The sequence below is a fragment of the Anguilla anguilla genome, chromosome 7 (assembly GCF_013347855.1).
Source record: "Anguilla anguilla isolate fAngAng1 chromosome 7, fAngAng1.pri, whole genome shotgun sequence".
NCBI classification, from domain to species: Eukaryota; Metazoa; Chordata; class Actinopteri; order Anguilliformes; family Anguillidae; genus Anguilla; species Anguilla anguilla.
Genome location: NC_049207.1, coordinates 42,278,978 through 42,297,363, shown reverse-complemented (window position 1 = coordinate 42,297,363; position 18,386 = coordinate 42,278,978). Strand labels below are relative to the sequence as shown.

At 47.7% G+C, this 18,386-nt stretch overlaps 1 protein-coding gene across 1 annotated transcript; it reads left to right on the top strand.

The window, feature by feature from the left end:
* Positions 1-482: 482 nt before the first annotated feature.
* On the top strand, positions 483-17,719 carry ptpn9b (protein tyrosine phosphatase non-receptor type 9b). The gene is made up of 14 exons (XM_035424591.1): positions 483-590; positions 4,945-5,085; positions 6,158-6,247; positions 6,529-6,653; positions 7,150-7,255; positions 7,753-7,863; positions 10,497-10,706; positions 11,295-11,446; positions 12,353-12,455; positions 13,121-13,196; positions 13,505-13,583; positions 14,352-14,502; positions 16,462-16,669; positions 17,358-17,719. The coding sequence occupies exons 1-14, from the start codon at positions 558-560 to the stop codon at positions 17,579-17,581; spliced, it is 1,809 nt and encodes a 602-aa protein (XP_035280482.1). The 5' UTR covers positions 483-557; the 3' UTR covers positions 17,582-17,719.
* The last annotated feature ends 667 nt before the right edge of the window (positions 17,720-18,386 follow it).

Here is an 18,386-nt window from a genome sequence, read left to right as displayed (position 1 = left end):
TACCTATAAGAACCGCTAATATTTGTCACACATTTATTAATGTGGACTTACTGAAGGATGACAACTTGGGGGAGCGATGGCTCTGAATCCTTGAATGATGCTCTTGAAGCATTGGAAAAAGACAGCTTATTAAAAGCGCAATTTTTATTTATTTATTTTTTTAACCTCATTATTGGTGTATTGATGTAAATAAAAAAAACAGTATGGGTGGGTATAGGGTTCTCCTTGAAGCACTTTTTTTCTTGGATTTTAATCAAAACAAATTGCCCTTATCACTTCTTTTGACACAAAATGTGTTACTCCATCCAAATACAATAAATAGACATGCACTTCTCAAATAGTCATGCTTTTAGCCAGTCCTCCTACGCTAACTCAGTGTACACCATGTTTTGTTTGGGTCCAGATTCTGGTTGATCTGAATGATCTCAGATCAGTTGGTTTGGGCATACAGTATCCGGACATGGGGCACGGGCTCCTAGGGAGATCCGCTGACGCTGTAGTCGATAACGAGGCTAGTGGGCAGCTCCATCCGGAGCGACCGTTGCTGAGGCTTCAAGATGGCGGAAGCCCTGACAACTCAGGAGGAGCTGGTAAGATCTGAGTAATGGAATTACTGATAATCTTCTTCACCAAATCGTTTGCGCTTTGTGGACGTTTAAATGTACACATTTTCTCATATTGCAGGCAGTAGGTAGGTGTGATTATGCTGTTCTGTACAGCAAGATCTTGTCAGGGAGGGACAAGGATGGTGTCAAGGCCCGTGCTCTTGCCTCTGATTGCCTGAATCTCTGTCGTCGGTGTCACAGAGCGCAATGAAATGCTTCGGGGTTGTAGATAGCAAGCTAGCTAGTATGCTTAACGCTTTCCCATACGTTACAATGGCCAATTGAACGGAAAGGGGTAGTTTGAAGACTTAACTAAATATTTGTTTAGTTCCATTATTTAAACAGCTGCTGATATGTTCTTATTGATTTAGTTACATTTGAACTTGATAGCTAACGTTAACTAGCTAGAATGGGTAACTTGACAATGCGCAATACGGTGGAATGTCGGCTAACCTTAGCTAGCTAGCAAGTTAGACTATTTTGTCACAACTAGAAATCGGATCCCACCTACGTTATGGTTAATCATTTTTGTTTTGCAAGTGAACATGCTTTCTCAGTGTACTTCGTGTTAATGCGGCGACGGGGTTTATTATGAGCAACAGAGAGGCGTTTGGGTAGTTAATGCGTTTTATTCAGAATATCGATTAGCGACTTGCCTAAATTATTGCCTATGAGTATGAGATTGGTTATAGCTAGGTATGTCTCAGGTATAGCTAACGTTAAACGCTTTTTAATAGCGTCAGCGTTAGTCTTATAGACAACTACTTACTTCCCTGGATCGGTGTTAATAGTAATAGCTAGGGGTTAACTGTACAGTTTACAGCTGTAAAGTGAATATCATATTTTAAACTGGAGCTGAGTTGCAGTAAGAAAGCTAGTTCGCAGGTTGTATTGTTGAACGTGCCGTAGCTTTCCAACGTTAAAGCACTCAGTGGCTTGCTGTCTGGCCAGCCAGCTAAATTGAGTGCATAATTACCCAGCCCGCCTGAAGATAACAGATGAGGATAAAATTGGACTCGTTAAATGAAGTCTGTTATGGGATAAATAAAACCAGATCGCTCCCACGCATAGCTAGGCAGCTAGTTGCTCCCACCCTTTGCTTCCTGGCTAGCCAGAGAGTGACCGGTAACCTTAACTACCATTTCTGTTCACCATTTTTTATTTATTCATGAACTATTTTCTTATAGCTGGTACTATTGGTAATATTGGTTATGTTGTTAATGTATATATATAGGAGTGAGTATCTAAGTTTTCACTCAAGCATTTGTGGAAAATCCTCTAAGTTTGAGATGTCACTTTTTTCAAAATCAGAAATGGGCATCTCTTCACTTCGTGTGGCTGTTGTCACCCATCCACAGTGGCAGACGAAAACATTTACACCTTCCATTTGAAACCATGAGATGCATACACATGTCTGGCTGGCTTAATATAGCTTGTGCAGACTAATTTTATCCTACTGCCTTTACAGAGATGGTTCCAATCAAATGGCTATTCCTAGGTTAATTTCTTCGAGGTCTGATCATAAATCAAATCTGTAAGCGAGGAAAGAGAAGTTGCTGCTCTTTGAAAACAGGGTGTTTGGTTAGGTAATTTGTTGTGTGCGTGGTTTGTGATATGACTGACTTTGCAAATAAAACTTCCTTGTGTCTGCGCATGTGCACATTTTAATGTCAGAGGTTAAACATTTGTCTAATAGCCTAACTCTAATTGCACTGAAGTGGCCGACGTGTGACAAGGACAAGACAAAATAGGGTTGAACTTCTGAAACAAATCTTTCAGATTTTCTTTCCCATAAATACTTTATTAATATACTTTCTGGTTGTTGGAAATTTAAGATTTTAATTCATGGCTGTACCTGTGGAGCTTGGCAAGACTAGAATTGTCCTGGAGTTGATTCCTTGTTCACTGTTTTGCAATGACAGGGTTTGTACCACTAAGTCAATACATTAATTATGTGTGCATATGTAGATATGTGTGTAGAAATATATGAAATATGGTCTATGAATTCTGTTCTCTAATTGGAATTGAGTTGTTGATGATAATAAAAAAAGAACATGAACTATACTACACTAAAATTAGGGGAAAATGCCATTAAACTGAATTGGATGCATATTGGTGAAGACTAAAATCATAGCATTAATTTACCAAGATGTGATGGGAATAAAATGCTGAACGTTCATTAAAAGTCAAATGGTGATTAAAGAAGAATAATGCATGTAATAAGTGGCAGTTAGAAAAGATGTCTGAGTCACAGCCTTTGTGCTGGGTGGGCGGCAGTCACATTAGGGGTGCTGGGGCCTGTGTCACGAAGCAGGATTACTGAGCTAGCTGGATAACTGCGCTGAGTAAAACCCGGAACAGCTTTTTTACTTCAGTCCATGTTCCAGAATTGGGAGGGTTCCGGGTTTTGCTCGGTGCAGTTATCCAGCTAACTCTGTAATCCTTTGTGATACAGGGTCACTGCAGTTAATTGTACAGGGCCCTGGGCAACCAGTGAGAGACGTCATGGTAACAGAAAGCACAGAGCCTATTGGGTCTTGGTGTGAGCGGTTTGGATTTAGTCGACCGGAGTGGCTGTTGAAGAGCACAGGAGTCATCAGAGCCTGCTTTGTGTTTGAGAATTCTGAAAATTGTCTGAAATGATATTCGCCAATTGCATTTATGGTCTGAATATTAACTTCACTGCTATCAGTTAAATTCTGGTACACTGCTTTGCATAGGGTGTATTTAAGCCATTAGGATGTATGGCTTGTACTTGATGCGTAGATCAGTGGTAACCAGCCCTGTTCCTCGAGGTCTACCGTCCTGTAGGTTTTCATTCCAACCCTAACAAAGCGCACCATTCAACAGTGAGATCTTGTTGAGCTGCTAATTAGCAGAGTCAGGTGTGCCAAATTAGGGTTGGAATAAAAACTTCCAGGAACAGGGCTGGTATAGATCATTACAGGCATTTAGCAGACACTCTTATCCAGAGCGACTTACACAACAATTTATGTAGCATTTAGCCTACAAAGAGTCCATTTATACAACTGGATGAATACTGAAGTAATGCAGGTTAAGTACTCAAGGGTACAATGGCGGTGAACCTACCTGAGAATCGAACCTATGACCTTTAAGTTCCTTACCCATTATAATACACTGCCGCCCCATCAGATGATAATGGTTATACTTTAGCAAGGGCCAAATGTTTACTTAATGTAATATGGCTTTATCTGGCTATTTGTTTATTTAAAAAAAATTGGGGTTTGGCATCTTCTGAGCTGCCTAATCTCTCTCGCTCTGTGAGGTTTCCTTGTCGGAGGGCGGAAAGCACGGAGTCGTCGCCCTGTCTCCACAAGCGACGGCTTATCGCCTTGAAGGCTCTCCTTTCACTCGCGTGAGAGCAGCGTGCGCCGACTTGCCGCGACCCCCGGACGCGAATTCGGGAAGCTCTTCGGTATTCTCCGGGCGTACTGCGCATTCCTCTCAGTTTTTCTTTCTTAATCGAGTGGAAACGATAGGCGGCAGACAATCGTCGTCCTTAACTTAACGTCAGCTCGACTGAATTTTTGGCGTACTTAAGAGTGGCGCTTAATAAAAATTGAAATGCATCTTTTAATATTGCGTTCCCCGTCTTTAAATAGCCGGGCTGAATTCTTTCACGTCTCCAGTTTATTCCATCAACGCCGGACTGCCACGCCTACCCCCCCTCAAAGTGTCCTTAGCACTCATGTAACGTATAGGCCGTCCTGCTATTTTAAACTGAAGGAACTGCATATCAGGTTATTACCGTGGAAACGTCCCTTCAGTGTCATACGTTCTGGTTGGAAGGACTTGGCGATAATTATGTGGGTGACAGTCAGACAGACTGCTTGTGAAGCTGCTGCTTCACAGATTCCTGTGATGAAGTGATGAGGGTTTCATTTTCGGTTTATGTCGACGTGAGGCCCAGTCCCACTTGCTGCATCCAGCTGTGTTTTCATCCTCCCCTTTTTCATGTGCTAAGGAAAGCTGACAAAGCTCCGCGCTTTGACTACAATTCCCATCTCCCTTTGTTGACCATGCCTGATGCTCCGCCCTTCCCAAGTCACTCAGGGTGTCCCTGTTCCAGTGGCAACCGTGCAGGCTTGGGAGGAGTTATCTCTGATGGAATCGCATTCAAAAGCACAAGGTGTTGAGCAGAAGTGCTGACGATAGAGCTTTTTTTTTTACCTCAAAAATTGGCGTGCTATGAAAAACGCAGGGAAGGCAGAGGTTGCGGTTGGCACACACTAATGCCTTGTATTGTTTTCTCCTCAGAATGAATGGTGAAATGTTATTGCCGTCATTGTTAAACGCGTGCGTCTCTGTGTTGCGGTAGGCTGTGGAGGAGTTCCTGGTCGAACTGAGGAACAGGGAGCAGCGCGGCGTGGTGCTCGTGACCCAGAGCACCGCGGTCAAGTTCCTCATGGCCCGCAAGTTCGACGTCTCCAGAGCCATCGACCTCTTCCAGGCTTACAAGGTAAAGCAGGCCTGCCTCTTTTCCTTCCTCTCTTACACAGCTTTTCAAATCTCACACCTGTTCTGGAAAATAAACAGACGTACAGTTGATATAGCACGCTTTCCAGTTTCTAATTAAAAACCATGCGGCGAGCCATTGAAATGCATCCGAGTTATCTCTGCTGCTCACACTGACTCGATAGTTTTAAGGCTAATCTCAGTACATATTCACTTAGTTCTTTTCAGTTATTGGTATAGTTCTTATCTAGCATACCGCAAGTGCAAGTCTCCTATCTCTCTCTCTCTTTCTCTCTCACACACACACACACACACACACACACACACTCGGAGGTCTTGTAGTGTGGTGCCTTAGCAAGTCTGGTTCAACACGTCTCCGCGGGTACATAGTCTGCTTCTGTAGACCTCCTCGTTTCGTCCAATCTGCAGTCAGTTAATTTATCGGTGCGCGTTTCACGCGTCGCTTTTTCGCCTTTTGATTTATGATCAAACGGAATTTTTTCCTGCGGGGAAGATTAAGTGGATCGAGAGTTTACGCTACGCCAGCGCTCTCGGGATAAGTATCTTGGCAATTATTCTGCCCTCATTTGAAAACCTGCAGGCCCAGCAGGATCTGTTTCCAGAGTGGCCCTTAATATTCTCAGTGATGTAGAGGGAAAAATAGCCTACCAGACTGGAATCAGCATCAGCTGTGTGGCTGTAATGTTGCGCTGTCCTGTGGTCTGGGGGTCATCTAGACCCAGAGGCCTGTAGGATTCTGTATTTCACTGGGGAACAACAGCTTATCGTTTGTCCTGTCAGATCGTTACAGTACTAGAATGTCTCATTGACCACAGGCTCGGTAACTGATATCTTCATTTTCACTGATGTCAAGCTGAGGTGCATTTGAATTGATAGCAATGTGCGCGATTAAATGATTAAATTGTACTGAGGAGCGTACTTGCACAATTATAAGCATTCTACTGATATCAGTCTGTCGTAATATATTTAAAGTAGACTGCTGATTAAAACACGTATTTGTCTGCAATTTTTAAATGTTAAGGATGTCACATCTTTCTGTGTCCTTCCCCGGTCAGAACACCAGGATAAAAGAGGGGATCTACAACATCAACCCAGACGAGGAACCGCTGCGGTCCGAGTTATTGAGCGGGAAGTTCACGGTCCTGGTAGGTGCCCTCTACTACTGAACAGCACGTCCCCAATTAAGGCATTTTTATACATAACACTGCCTCTGTAAAATTCTCCATGAGGTGTCACAAAACAAAACGCTCAAACTGCCGGAAGCTTTCTAGGAACAGTGAGGTCCCCCGTGTTCGTTAAAAGCACTTTGAAATGGTCTGTAGGGCTTTTTTTATTATTGGCAGACCTTGAAGGTGTTCCATCTGTCCGTCGTGGCGTCCCTCGCTCCTGTGTGTCTTTTTAAAACGGCTGCTTCGCTCTCTTACAGCCCCGCCGAGACGCCAAGGGGGCCGCCCTGGCTCTGTTCACCGCCCGCCTCCACAGGCCCGAACTCACTACCCATAAGTCCGTGCTGCAGGCCATCATCTACCAATTGGACAAGGCCATCGAGAGGTAACCCTCGAGACTGAGCCTGATTCAGAACAGTCGTATCAGTGAAACACAATACAAAGCATAAGCAAGGTAGAACATATTTATTTCTGTCTACATTCATTTTCTTTAAGCATTTAGAGGTTGCCAAATCCTGTTCTTGGAAACCTACCATCCTGTAGGTTTTCATTTAAACCCTAATTTGGCACTCATAATTCTATTAATTTGCAGCTCAACAAGAATTTGTGCCGATAAATGAGTGCACTTTGTTGGGGTTGGAGCAAAAGCCTACAGGGTAATAGATGTCCAGGAATAGAGTTGGGAATCACTGTTGAAAGTGTCCTAGATTGGAGAACTGGGCATTTTGTATTTGTGGCATAGACCTTAAAGAGGGTTGTTTTGGTGGTTGAACATCATTTGTGTGGTCAGTTGAAGTTGTAGTTGAAGTTGTTTGTCTGTTTGAACAAAGTTCCCAGGTCTCCCTTTATTGACGCCCGCGTGCTTCTCTTCTCTCTTCCAGCATTCAGACGCAACGGGACGGCCTCGTCTTCATCTACGACATGACCAACTCCTCGTACGGGAACTTCGACTACGAGCTGTGCGTGAAGATCCTCAACCTGCTCAAGGTGCGGCGCTCGCGCCCGTCTCTCGAAACAGATCCGCCCGCGTCCTCCGCTCGTAGAGAAAGCTCCAACGTGGGGGCCTGCTGGGTTGCCTGTTCAGGCTGTTTCAGTGTGTGGAAGGCCTCCACCATCCGGTGTTAAATCTGTGCCAGCACCAACTGTGGATCGCAACCCAGCAGGGCAGCGCATAATTGGTTGTCATTGGTCTGTTGGAGAGGGATTCAGAACCCCAATTGGACATTCAGAACGAAGCATCAAACACAAAATTCGCAAATCCAAAGGTTCAAAATAACAGCTTTCAAGTACTAGTACGAAGATCATTGGGTGTATAAAGATATTTAGTTGTATAACAATTTTTTTTTTGTGATGTCACAAAAGGTCACTCATGGTAGCAGACATGTCCCTTTGTGAAATGCTTTGTTAAAGTGAAGTGACTATTTTCAGCATTGGGAAGTGTGCGATTGTGTTCTGACCGCGTGTTCCTCTTCCTCATGGCGAAGGGCGCGTTTCCCGCGCGGCTCAAGTGCGTGTTCATCGTGTCGTCCCCGCTGTGGTTCCGCGCCCCCTTTGCCGTCCTGCGCCTCTTCGTTCGGGAGAAGCTGAGAGAAAGGGTACGCCAGCGGTGAATCTCGACCTCCGGTTTCCCTGTAGCTCCCACTCCCTGTCTCTTTCTCTTTATCTCGCTGTCTCTCCCCCTCCCTCTCCACTTTCGCCTCTCTCTCTCCCTCTGCACCTCCCTCTCTCTCCCTCCTCCTTCTCTCTCTCTTTACCTCCCTCTCTCACCCTCTCTCTCTCCTTCTCCCGCACCCTGTCTCTCTCTCCCTCTCCCTCCCCCTCCCCCTCCCTCTCTCTTTCTGTCTCATTACAGTCTTGAAGTCTATGATTTGTCATCGTTTTAATGATTGAACTCTCAACAGTGTTTCAGTTATATAATTTTTGCAATTATTACTCATTCTTCTGCTGGCCCATACTTTGATTTGCCTTTCTTGTAAGTGGGTGGGGGGGGCAGGTTCTGTATATTTATAGTATTTAAAAGAGCTGTTTTTCTTCTCTCCATGCCATCCCCTCCCCCACTCTCTCTGCCATTAGCACCAAGAATCGGTGAGAGTCAGGTGATGGTAGCCTTAGTGTTTTTTTTTTGTTTTTGTGTCCCCTGGTTTAGCAGTACGTGGTGACATAGCGTTTCCCAGCCCAATCTGTCAGCTGTAGACCGTAGGGCAGCTTGGCTGTCTCCGACCTTTTCCCTGCAGGCAGTTAGCGTGTCATGCTAAGAGCAGGTGGCATTGCGCTGCGGCGCGGCTACTTCAGCTGCCGTTTCCCACGTGTTCCCCTTTTCTCCTGATTAAGTTCCCGTTCTGTCGCTGGTGTGAAAGCTGAGGAACCGGTCTGATCGGCCCAGCGCTTATCTATCTGTGTGTGCGTGCGTACGTACGTGCGCATTTATTTATCTGTGTGTGTGCGTGTGTATTTATGTGTGTGTGTGTATGTGTATGTATTTACGTGTGTGTTCTCTCTCAGGTGTGCACGGTGAAAGCCCCTGAGCTGTGTGTGTGTGTGTCTGTGTCTGTGTCTGTGTCTGTGTCTGTGTGTCTGTGTGTCTGTGTGTGTGTTCTCTCAGGTGTGCACGGTGAAAGCCCCTGAGCTGTGTGTGTGTGTGTGTGTGTATTTATGCGTGTGTGTGTGTGTATTTACGTGTGTGTTCTCTCTCAGGTGTGCACGGTGAAAGCCCCTGAGCTGTGTGTGTGTGTGTATTTACGCGTGTGTTCTCTCTCAGGTGTGCACGGTGAAAGCCCCTGAGCTGTGTGTGTGTGTGTATTTATGCGTGTGTTCTCTCTCAGGTGTGCACAGTGAAAGCCCCTGAGCTGTGTGTGTGTGTGTATTTATGCCTGTGTTCTCTCTCAGGTGTGCACAGTGAAAGCCCCTGAGCTGTGTGTGTATGTATTTATGTGTGTGTGTGTGTGTGTGTGTGTGTGTGTATGTATTTACGCGTGTGTTCTCTCTCAGGTGTGCACGGTGAAAGCCCATGAGCTGTGTGTGTGTGTGTGTGTGTGTATTTATGCGTGTGTGTGTGTGTATTTACGCGTGTGTTCTCTCTCAGGTGTGCACGGTGAAAGCCCCTGAGCTGTGTGTGTGTGTGTGTGTGTATGTGTATGTATTTACGCGTGTGTTCTCTCTCAGGTGTGCACGGTGAAAGCCCCTGAGCTGTGTGTGTGTGTGTGTGTGTGTATGTATTTATGTGTGTGTGTGTGTGTGTGTGTGTGTATTTACGCCTGTGTTCTCTCTCAGGTGTGCACGGTGAAAGCCCCTGAGCTCTGTGTGTGTGTGTGTGTATTTATGCGTGTGTGTGTGTATTTACGTGTGTGTTCTCTCTCAGGTGTGCACAGTGAAAGCCCCTGAGCTGTGTGTGTGTGTGTGTGTGTGTGTGTATTTACGCGTGTGTTCTCTCTCAGGTGTGCACAGTGAAAGCCCCTGAGCTGTGTGTGTGTGTGTGTGTGTGTGTGTGTATTTACGCCTGTGTTCTCTCTCAGGTGTGCACAGTGAAAGCCCCTGAGCTGTGTGTGTGTGTGTGTGTATTTACGCCTGTGTTCTCTCTCAGGTGTGCACAGTGAAAGCCCCTGAGCTGTGTGTGTGTGTGTGTGTATTTACGCCTGTGTTCTCTCTCAGGTGTGCACAGTGAAAGCCCCTGAGCTGTGTGTGTGTGTGTGTGTATTTACGCCTGTGTTCTCTCTCAGGTGTGCACAGTGAAAGCCCCTGAGCTGTGTGTGTGTGTGTATTTATGAGTGTGTTCTCTCTCAGGTGTGCACAGTGAAAGCCCCTGAGCTGTGTGTGTGTATGTATTTATGAGTGTGTTCTCTCTCAGGTGTGCACAGTGAAAGCCCCTGAGCTGTGTGTGTGTGTGTATTTATGCCTGTGTTCTCTCTCAGGTGTGCACGGTGAAAGCCCCTGAGCTGTGTGTGTGTGTGTGTGTGTGTGTGTGTGTGTGTGTGTGTGTGTGTGTGTGTGTGTGTGTGTGTGTGTATTTACGCCTGTGTTCTCTCTCAGGTGTGCACGGTGAAAGCCCCTGAGCTGTGTGTGTGTGTGTGTGTGTGTGTGTAGTTGTGTGTGTGTGTGTGTGTGTGTGTGTGTGTGTGTGTGTGTATTTACACGTGTGTTCTCTCTCAGGTGTGCACAGTGAAAGCCCCTGAGCTGTGTGTGTGTGTGTGTGTGTGTGTGTGTGTATATTTATGAGTGTGTTCTCTCTCAGGTGTGCACAGTGAAAGCCCCTGAGCTGGCCTGCCACATCCCCACAGAGTCCCTGCCGGAGCACCTGGGCGGCTCCTCGCCGTACAGCCACGTGGCCTGGATCCAGTCCTGCGTCAACTCCAGCCCGGCCGTCCCGCAGAGGGACGGGGAGGGGGGCGACTGCATGGGCAACCTGCTCCGCTCCTACTCCCTGGAGCAGAACCCGCCCCCCGCCACCAACACCACCAACACCGGCACCGTCACCGCCACCGCCACGCCCGGAGACGGGCCGAACTCCTCCAACTGCAGCCCCGCCGACAACGGCAACCTGCGGCACGGCCGCCCCGTCCGCCCGGGCAGGACTAGCGGCGAGCCCAACGCGGTCGGGTGGTTCCACCGCAGCTGGAACGGGTCGGGGCCCGCCCGGGGGGCCCGGACCGCGGGGGCCGGGACGGCGGGCGGGAGCCCCGGCGCCAACGGCAACCGGCCGGCAGCCCGCCGGCCCCCGCCTCAGTCGGACACGCCCCCGGACACGCCCCCGCACCGCAAGCCCTGCGGCGTGGGGGTGGGGGTGGGGGTGGGGGTAGTGGGGGCGGAGGAGGGGGAGGAGGTGGGAGGGGCCGCGGACACGGGGGGGCGGGGCGGCGGGGGGGGCGGGGCCGAGGAGGAGGAGGCGATGGAGGCGGAGGCTGCGGAGGAGGAGGAAGAGGAAGAGGAGGAGGAGGAGGAGGACGTGGTGGGCGGGGTGCCGCCGTTGCCGCAGAAGTCGGCGCGCCCGGGCGCCGCCCAAGGCTCCGCCCTCTCCGACTCGCCCGGCGAGGGGGAGGAGCCGTCGGTGCACATGCCCGAGCCCGGCGGCATGACTGTGAAGGAGCTGGTGCAGCACGTGAAGAGGAGGAGGAAGAAGGGCATCTACCAGGAGTATGAGGAGATCCGCAAGGAGCCTCCCTGCGGCACCTTCCACCACTCCAAGTAAGAGCTCCTCACCCCGGGTGGGAGGGGACCAGGGGGGGGTCCTGAGGTTCTGTGTTCATGGACCTGGGACTAGGGCATTCACAACATGGCTACTGGGCCTCTGCATACTTCTGCTACCCTGGTCCTGGTTTTACATTTATGCTTTAAAATAAATCACCAGGAAACTAGGTGAAGGCAGCTAACTTTAAAATCAGCTGCTTTATTTGATCTATTAAGCCTTTGACGTGTAGGCTTTTTAGAATGTTTTTCAGCATTCTAAGTCCGTATTCTAGAACTCCACTGCTTTCAATTACCAGCAGTGATTTGTTACATCACCATTAGAATGTTCAGTTAAGAACCAGCTGACCCTGTGGCTCTTCAGAATTCTTTGTCTTAGCTCAACACTACCACACCTGATTCTACTGATTAACTAATCATGGTCGTCAATCAAGACCATGTGAAGTAGAATCAGGTGTCTTTAGTGCTGGGTTGAAACAAAAACTTGCATCCACTACTGCCCTTTTCAGTTCTACAGAATGGGTTGCAGGCCCTTGCCTGAGGGAAAGGGGAAAACCTACCTGTAGTTAATAAATATAATAATAATAATAATAATAATAATAATAATAATAACAATAATAATAATGTTTTTTGTCATTTCCTTTGCTTGCACTACTGCGTGGCCTAGCTTTTGAGGTTCTAGCCTGGACTAGCCTGTTTCTGAGGTTTGGGTCTCACGAGTGGAGCAGAGAGGGCAGCTCACCCCAAACCCTCAGCAGGTCCGGGTTTGGGTGACCGGTTACGGTCTGAAAGCTTAATGGCCTCCACTTCCTGTCCGTCACAGTTCATCATGCACACTCTGCCCAGCGCGTGTATTTTTTTTTCCCCTGCTGGTCTGACGTCTGGCGTCTCCCATATCTTTTCCAGGAAGCCTCACAATCAGATTAAGAACAGGTACAGCGACGTCCTCTGCCTGGACCAGTCCCGGGTGAAGCTGAGCGCGCTGCAGGACGACGACGACGACGACGAGGTACGGCGAAGGACGCGGTTTTTTTTTTTCCCGCAACGTTATGTCAGTCAGTTTTTATCGCACATAAACTGGGGCTGGGCGTTGTTTGTTCTTGGAATTCATTTATCGTCCTCGCGTGAAGAAAATTTTCGTAGCCGACAGAAATGCGTATAGAGAGAGTATATGCCCACACGTAAAGCACTGCAACGCGACTGGATTATGTAAATGTACATGTTTTACGCGCAGGGCTTCATTCGAAACGTGCAGCGGAGCTTTTAAAAAGCAGCCGGAGGTCCGTGTCGTTAGCGGGGAAAGAGGTCCACTTTAGCCCTCGCAGCTTGCTCTGTTTAAAACAGAAACGGGTCCATTGCGTAGCACATCACATGTTTTAAGCTGGCTGGAGTCTGAACCGGACTATGTGTTATTGTGGACCCACGGGACTAAGAGCAGCTGCCTTTTTACTTATTGTCAGAAGCATATGGTTTTCAAAAGAAACGGGAGATGACGCGTTTGTCGTGTTAAGAATGGTGACGTTAAAGGGTGTAATTATGCAGTGAGTCACTAGAGGGCAGTCAGTCTCTTAAGAATGAAAGCCTCAGCGTTCCCTCCTAATGCCACATGGTGTGCGTGTCTGCCCCTTTGATATCAGATTGACTGATGGGTCTGTTGTTGTTGCATCACTGCAGACGTCCAGCTCGGATTACATCAATGCAAGCTTCATGGATGGGTACAGGAGAAGCAATGCCTACATTGCCACTCAGGGTGAGTAGCGTTGCATCAACCGGTGGTTGGGTACCCGGACTTGCACCAGAATGTTGTTGGCTTAAATCCCATTGGCGTTAAATAAAATTTTCAGTGCTGTTTTATCATTTGTTCCTGTGAATATTCTTGTCAGTATATGTGCTATAGATAGCCATTAATCTTGGCAGTGTTGGTTAATGGCAACTCCATTGCCATTAACCCTGTTAGTGGTGCATATTGTAGAGGAGGCAAGGAATGTGCTAGAAGATCCCATCCACTCTATGTTGTCATTTCATGAAACATGTCGGCGGTGGCGGTTTCTGTTTCAGGGCCTCTGCCGAAAACGTTTGCCGATTTCTGGCGCATGGTGTGGGAACAAAGGGTTTTGATCATCGTCATGACGACAAGGTAAAGTCTCCCTCCCTCCCTGACCTGGAATGGCATTAATGCTTGTGAATGTGTAATTAAATGACCCAAGGACAAATCAAATCTCTGGTCTGCAGATGTAGAAGGGCACTTCAATATTTATTCATCCTTAATATTACCCAGTGGAGTACCGGTGAAGTAAACAAATCTCCTTTTCAAGGGAAAAAAAATTCAAGGGGTTCCAGGCCACTACATAAAATACAGCACAGAACAGTACATAATAAATTAATATTTAAACATCCATAAAACTGAAACCACATGAACATCACCTTATCTGTCACAATAAGAACATATTTTAGCTTGTACAGTCTATAAAAAATTAAGGGTACTGGACCTCAGCTTTTTTTGTAGGATATTAACTGCAACCCTCTTTCCAAATTCAGAGGAAGGATGAGGTGCAGTAAATGAGATGGTAGATGAGCCAAGATGAATTAGCTGCACAAATTCCATCTGCCCTGGCTGCCCAGTCCTGTTCCTGGAGATCTGCCGTCCTGTAGGTTTTCTTTCCCACCCAAACTTGGCACACCCGAGTCCGATTAGCACCTCAGTGAGACGTCTAGCCGTTGAACGAGGCGTGCTTTTTTTTGGGTTGGAATGAAAAAGCGGTAGGTGTTCCGGGAACAGGATCGGGCAGCCCCGCTGTACGCCCCGGAAACTAGCGGGGAGCACGCGGTTGCCGTGGCAACGCGGTCAGCATCCGTAGGAGGGGCTCGAGTGGAAAAAAACGAGCGACGAACTTTTCGGTTTCAGGGTGGTGGAGCGCGGCCGGGTCAAGTGCGGTCAGTACTGGCCGCTGGAGGCGGGGCGCTCCGAGGACCACGCCCCCTTCCTGGTCCGGAACGTCCGCATCGAGATGTTCCAGGACTTCAAGATCTCTCACCTGGAGATCTGCAACGGCGAGGTGAGCGACTGTGCAAGGAGACGCATGCCGTTAGCAACGAGGGAAGGTAGCCACACCCAGGCTGACTGCCCGTAGGTCTCTCACAGTGAGTGGGCGGGGCACATGGTGATGTCAGAAAGCGTACAATTCTGAAGCTCTGAGGAAGGCCATAGCAGCCAAAAGTTAATTTAAAAAAGTAATAAAAAGATTTTCAAAGTATTTCCTAAGAGCTAGCATTGCGCCTTTTCCAGCGCCTTCTGAAGTATGATTTTAAGGTAGCGTCTCATCTCTAGCTGCTTGAGCTCAGAACTTGAAAACGCGCAGTAAAACCAATTAGCGGTGCGGCTCATCACCTCACCACTAGATGGGGCTGTAGAGCAGTATAGCCGTGCAGGGAAGCCCAGTAGAAGCGAGTCGCTGGCAGAGATTTGATGACGGAAAATTATCGCGAACCCTGGCCCTCCGGGGCCCATCCGCATCATGGATGTCAGCGCAGGTTACGTTTTTCTGCTGAAATCGGGGACCCACGTGGAGCCTATGAAAAGACTTCCAGGGAATCACCTCAGAACTCCCTCCCTCCCTCCCTCCCTTCTTTGGCTTCGCGGGAGGGTTTCCACATTAAAATCGCGCGGTGTTTGTTTCTCCAGCCGTGGGAAACGGGCTTTTTTAACGTCCCGGGTTTGGACCGCGCGACGCGGGCAATTCATTATTATCTGGGTCGGTTTTAGTTTAAATGTTTCCTCAGACTGAAATAGCCTTTTCTCCAGAGTGAAAATGATGCACGTAACAGGAACGCGCTGCTCAAATAAAGCAAATACGTTTCTGTTTTGCCTTGTCTTGCGTTTATTATACGCATCGTTGCCTCAGTGGGAAAATATTTTTCCACTCTGTGTCTTATTGTAAGCAGAATTTTTACTCACTACAACGAGGAACTTTTCTAATTACAGTGAGATTTTGTCATTATAAGGAGATATGTTGGTATGAACACAATCCTTTTGTTGGTGTACTGTAATGAGCTATGCTGGTATGTTGTTATAACAACATCATTTTGTCATTATAACAAGGTCCTTTTGTCATTATAACAAGGTCCTTTTGTCATGATAACAAGATGTTGGTATGTTATTATAGCAAGATACTTTTGTTGTTATAACAAGATGCACGTTGCTCAAGAGATACAAGAAAGTGATCTCATTATTATGAGGTACTGAGTGGAAAATATATTTTTTAACTGTGAAAGCAATGCACTGTTGTGTCATTATTGTAATAAAGGATTATTTGTGTTAGAATTTTGGAGAAACAGCTTATAGTTTATTGTGTTTTGTTTCTTTAGCTTTTTAAAATCGGCGGTCGTTCAAGACCGTTTAAGATGGCGCCCCGTCCTTTAATCTCTAGTCATTATTAATCACCGCCGGCGTAGCACTGGCTGTGTTTCAAACTGTGTACTTGTGTTCTCGCAAGAACACACTTCCACGTTCACTTTCGAGAATGCTCTATCCAAGCGTAAGAATGCTTAAAATCCATTCAATTTTAAATGTACTTGGACATCATCATTATACTTACACTTGTACACAAAATACTCCTGCTTTCTATCGTCCATTTTTTTTTTGGCTGTGTAAAAAAATGATTTGCTCTTAAATACAGAGCAGAAAACGCAATGGCTACTGGGAAGGGAAAGGATGTAAAAGTGTACCTGGCCGCATACATATACTTTTTTTGCCTTCTTGAGTTAGGCACGCACTTTGATCACATGACCCTTTTACTTCAGTACCTTATTTATTTTATTTATTATTATCCTTTATTTAACCAGGAAGATCCCATTGAGATACAATATCTCTTCTGCCAGGGAGCACCTTCTGTGCGCTCTATTTAGAACACGAGTACGCAGTTTGAAACCCATCCGCCGGCTCAGCCCGGCCGGCGGCGCCCCCCCTTTTCCGGCTCACGACTCATGACCCGTTTTCCCCCCCCCCCGGCGAGCAGACGGGCGAGCGGCGGGAGGTGGCGCACTACCTGTACATGAGCTGGCCCGACTTCGGCGTGCCCAAGTCGGCCACCGCCATGCTGGACTTCAGGGCCCAGGTGAAGCAGCACCAGGAGGCGGCCTTCCGGGCCGTCCGCGCCGAATGGGCCGGGCCCTCCGGGGGCCCCCCGGTGGTGGTTCACTGCAGCGCGGGCATCGGGAGGACAGGTACTCGACCACCGCCTTCTCCATTGAAATTTAATTTTGTTATGTTCCAAATATTTTTTTTTAAATTGTGGTTTTATAAGAACGAGCTTCGTGTTTGAGCTTCCCTGCAGTCCAGAGGGGTATTTCGCAAAACGGGATTACTGAGTTAGCTGGATAACTATGCTGAATAAAACCCGGAATGGCTCTTCTTACGTCAGTCCGTGTTCCAGGTTTGGGAGGGTTCCAGGTTTTACTCAGTGCAGTTATCCAGCTAACTCAGTAATCCTGCTCAAGTGAGATTTGAATAATCCCACTGGGTAAATCTGCACTGTGAAGTACTGAGAGATTCACTTTATTGGAAATCGTTTGCTCATTGGATGGTGAATGTGCAAATGAGTTTAAACCTACGTTCAGCTAGCTTCATTAGCAACAGTTTCTTTGTGTAAAGAAACAGTTTTGAGGAACTGGTCTTGCTCTGTTTTGAGGAACTGGTCTTATAACCTAAAGGTCACAGGTTCGATTCCCATGTAGGACACTGCCGTTGTACACTTGAGCAAGGTACTTAACCTGCATTGCTTCAGTATATATCCAGCTGTATAAATATATGCAATGTAAATGCTGTGTAAAATGTTGTGTGTGTCGCTGTGAGCGTCCACTAAATGCCTGTAATGTAATACACACGAATGTAATGCTACCTCTCCCTGGACAGGCACCTTTTGCACTCTGGACATCTGCCTGTCGCGGCTGGAGGACATCGGGACGGTGGACGTGAAGCAGACGGTGCGGCGCATGAGGACGCAGCGCGCCTTCAGCATACAGACGTGGGACCAGTACTACTTCTGCTACACGGCCGTCATCGAGTACGCCCAGCGCCGCGGGCTCCTGGCGCCCGTCGAGTGGTCCGACACCGACCCGGAGACGGACAGCGAATGACGAGCGGCCGGAGGGGGAGGGGGGGGTGAGGCGGAGCATCGAAAGAGGAAGGACTCGGGGAGTTGGGTGGGGGCGGAGCATTAGAAAAGGTTCTCTTTGACTTTCAGGATCCCGGTTGCTGGAAGGCGAATGACGGGCGGCCAGAGGGGGGGGGGGGGGAGGGGGGGAGCATTGAAAGAGGAAGGACTCGGGGGTGGGGCAGGGGCGGGGGCGGAGCACTAAAAAAAGGCTCTTTGACTTTCAGGATCCCGATTGCTGGAAGGCGAATGAGGGGCGGCTGTAGGGGGGGCGGAGCATCAAATGAGGAAGAACTTGGGGGTGGGGCGGGGGGCGGAGCATTGAAAGAGGAAGGACTTGGGGGCTGGGCGGGGGCGGAGCCATAGAAAGGATTCTCTTTGGCTTTTAGGATCTCATTTGCTGGAAGTCGGATTGAAAAAGGGGAGTTGATTTGCATTCCCCAGATAATGGTGACTGGAGAAGTGGATTAGTCCCCCAGCTTCTCCGACTTGTTTTTAGGTGGAAGCAAACGCATCTTTTGAGTGTCGGTGTTTTGTGTTGACTTGCACACATGGAATGGCGAACTTGAAAATCGACCCTCTTTTAACACTGCATCTCCTCTCCCGCCCATCATTAAAACCCCGCCTTTTTATGGAGATGTGCGTTAAAACGATAGAAAAGAAAACTTGAACATGCTTTATAAAGAGAAAATGTAATTTTGACTGTTGGTCCAGTGTTGCTCCATTTTTCTGTCATTTTTAGCTGTTTGTTTTTTTTTTGTATTATATATTTTGTATGACTGTTTCAT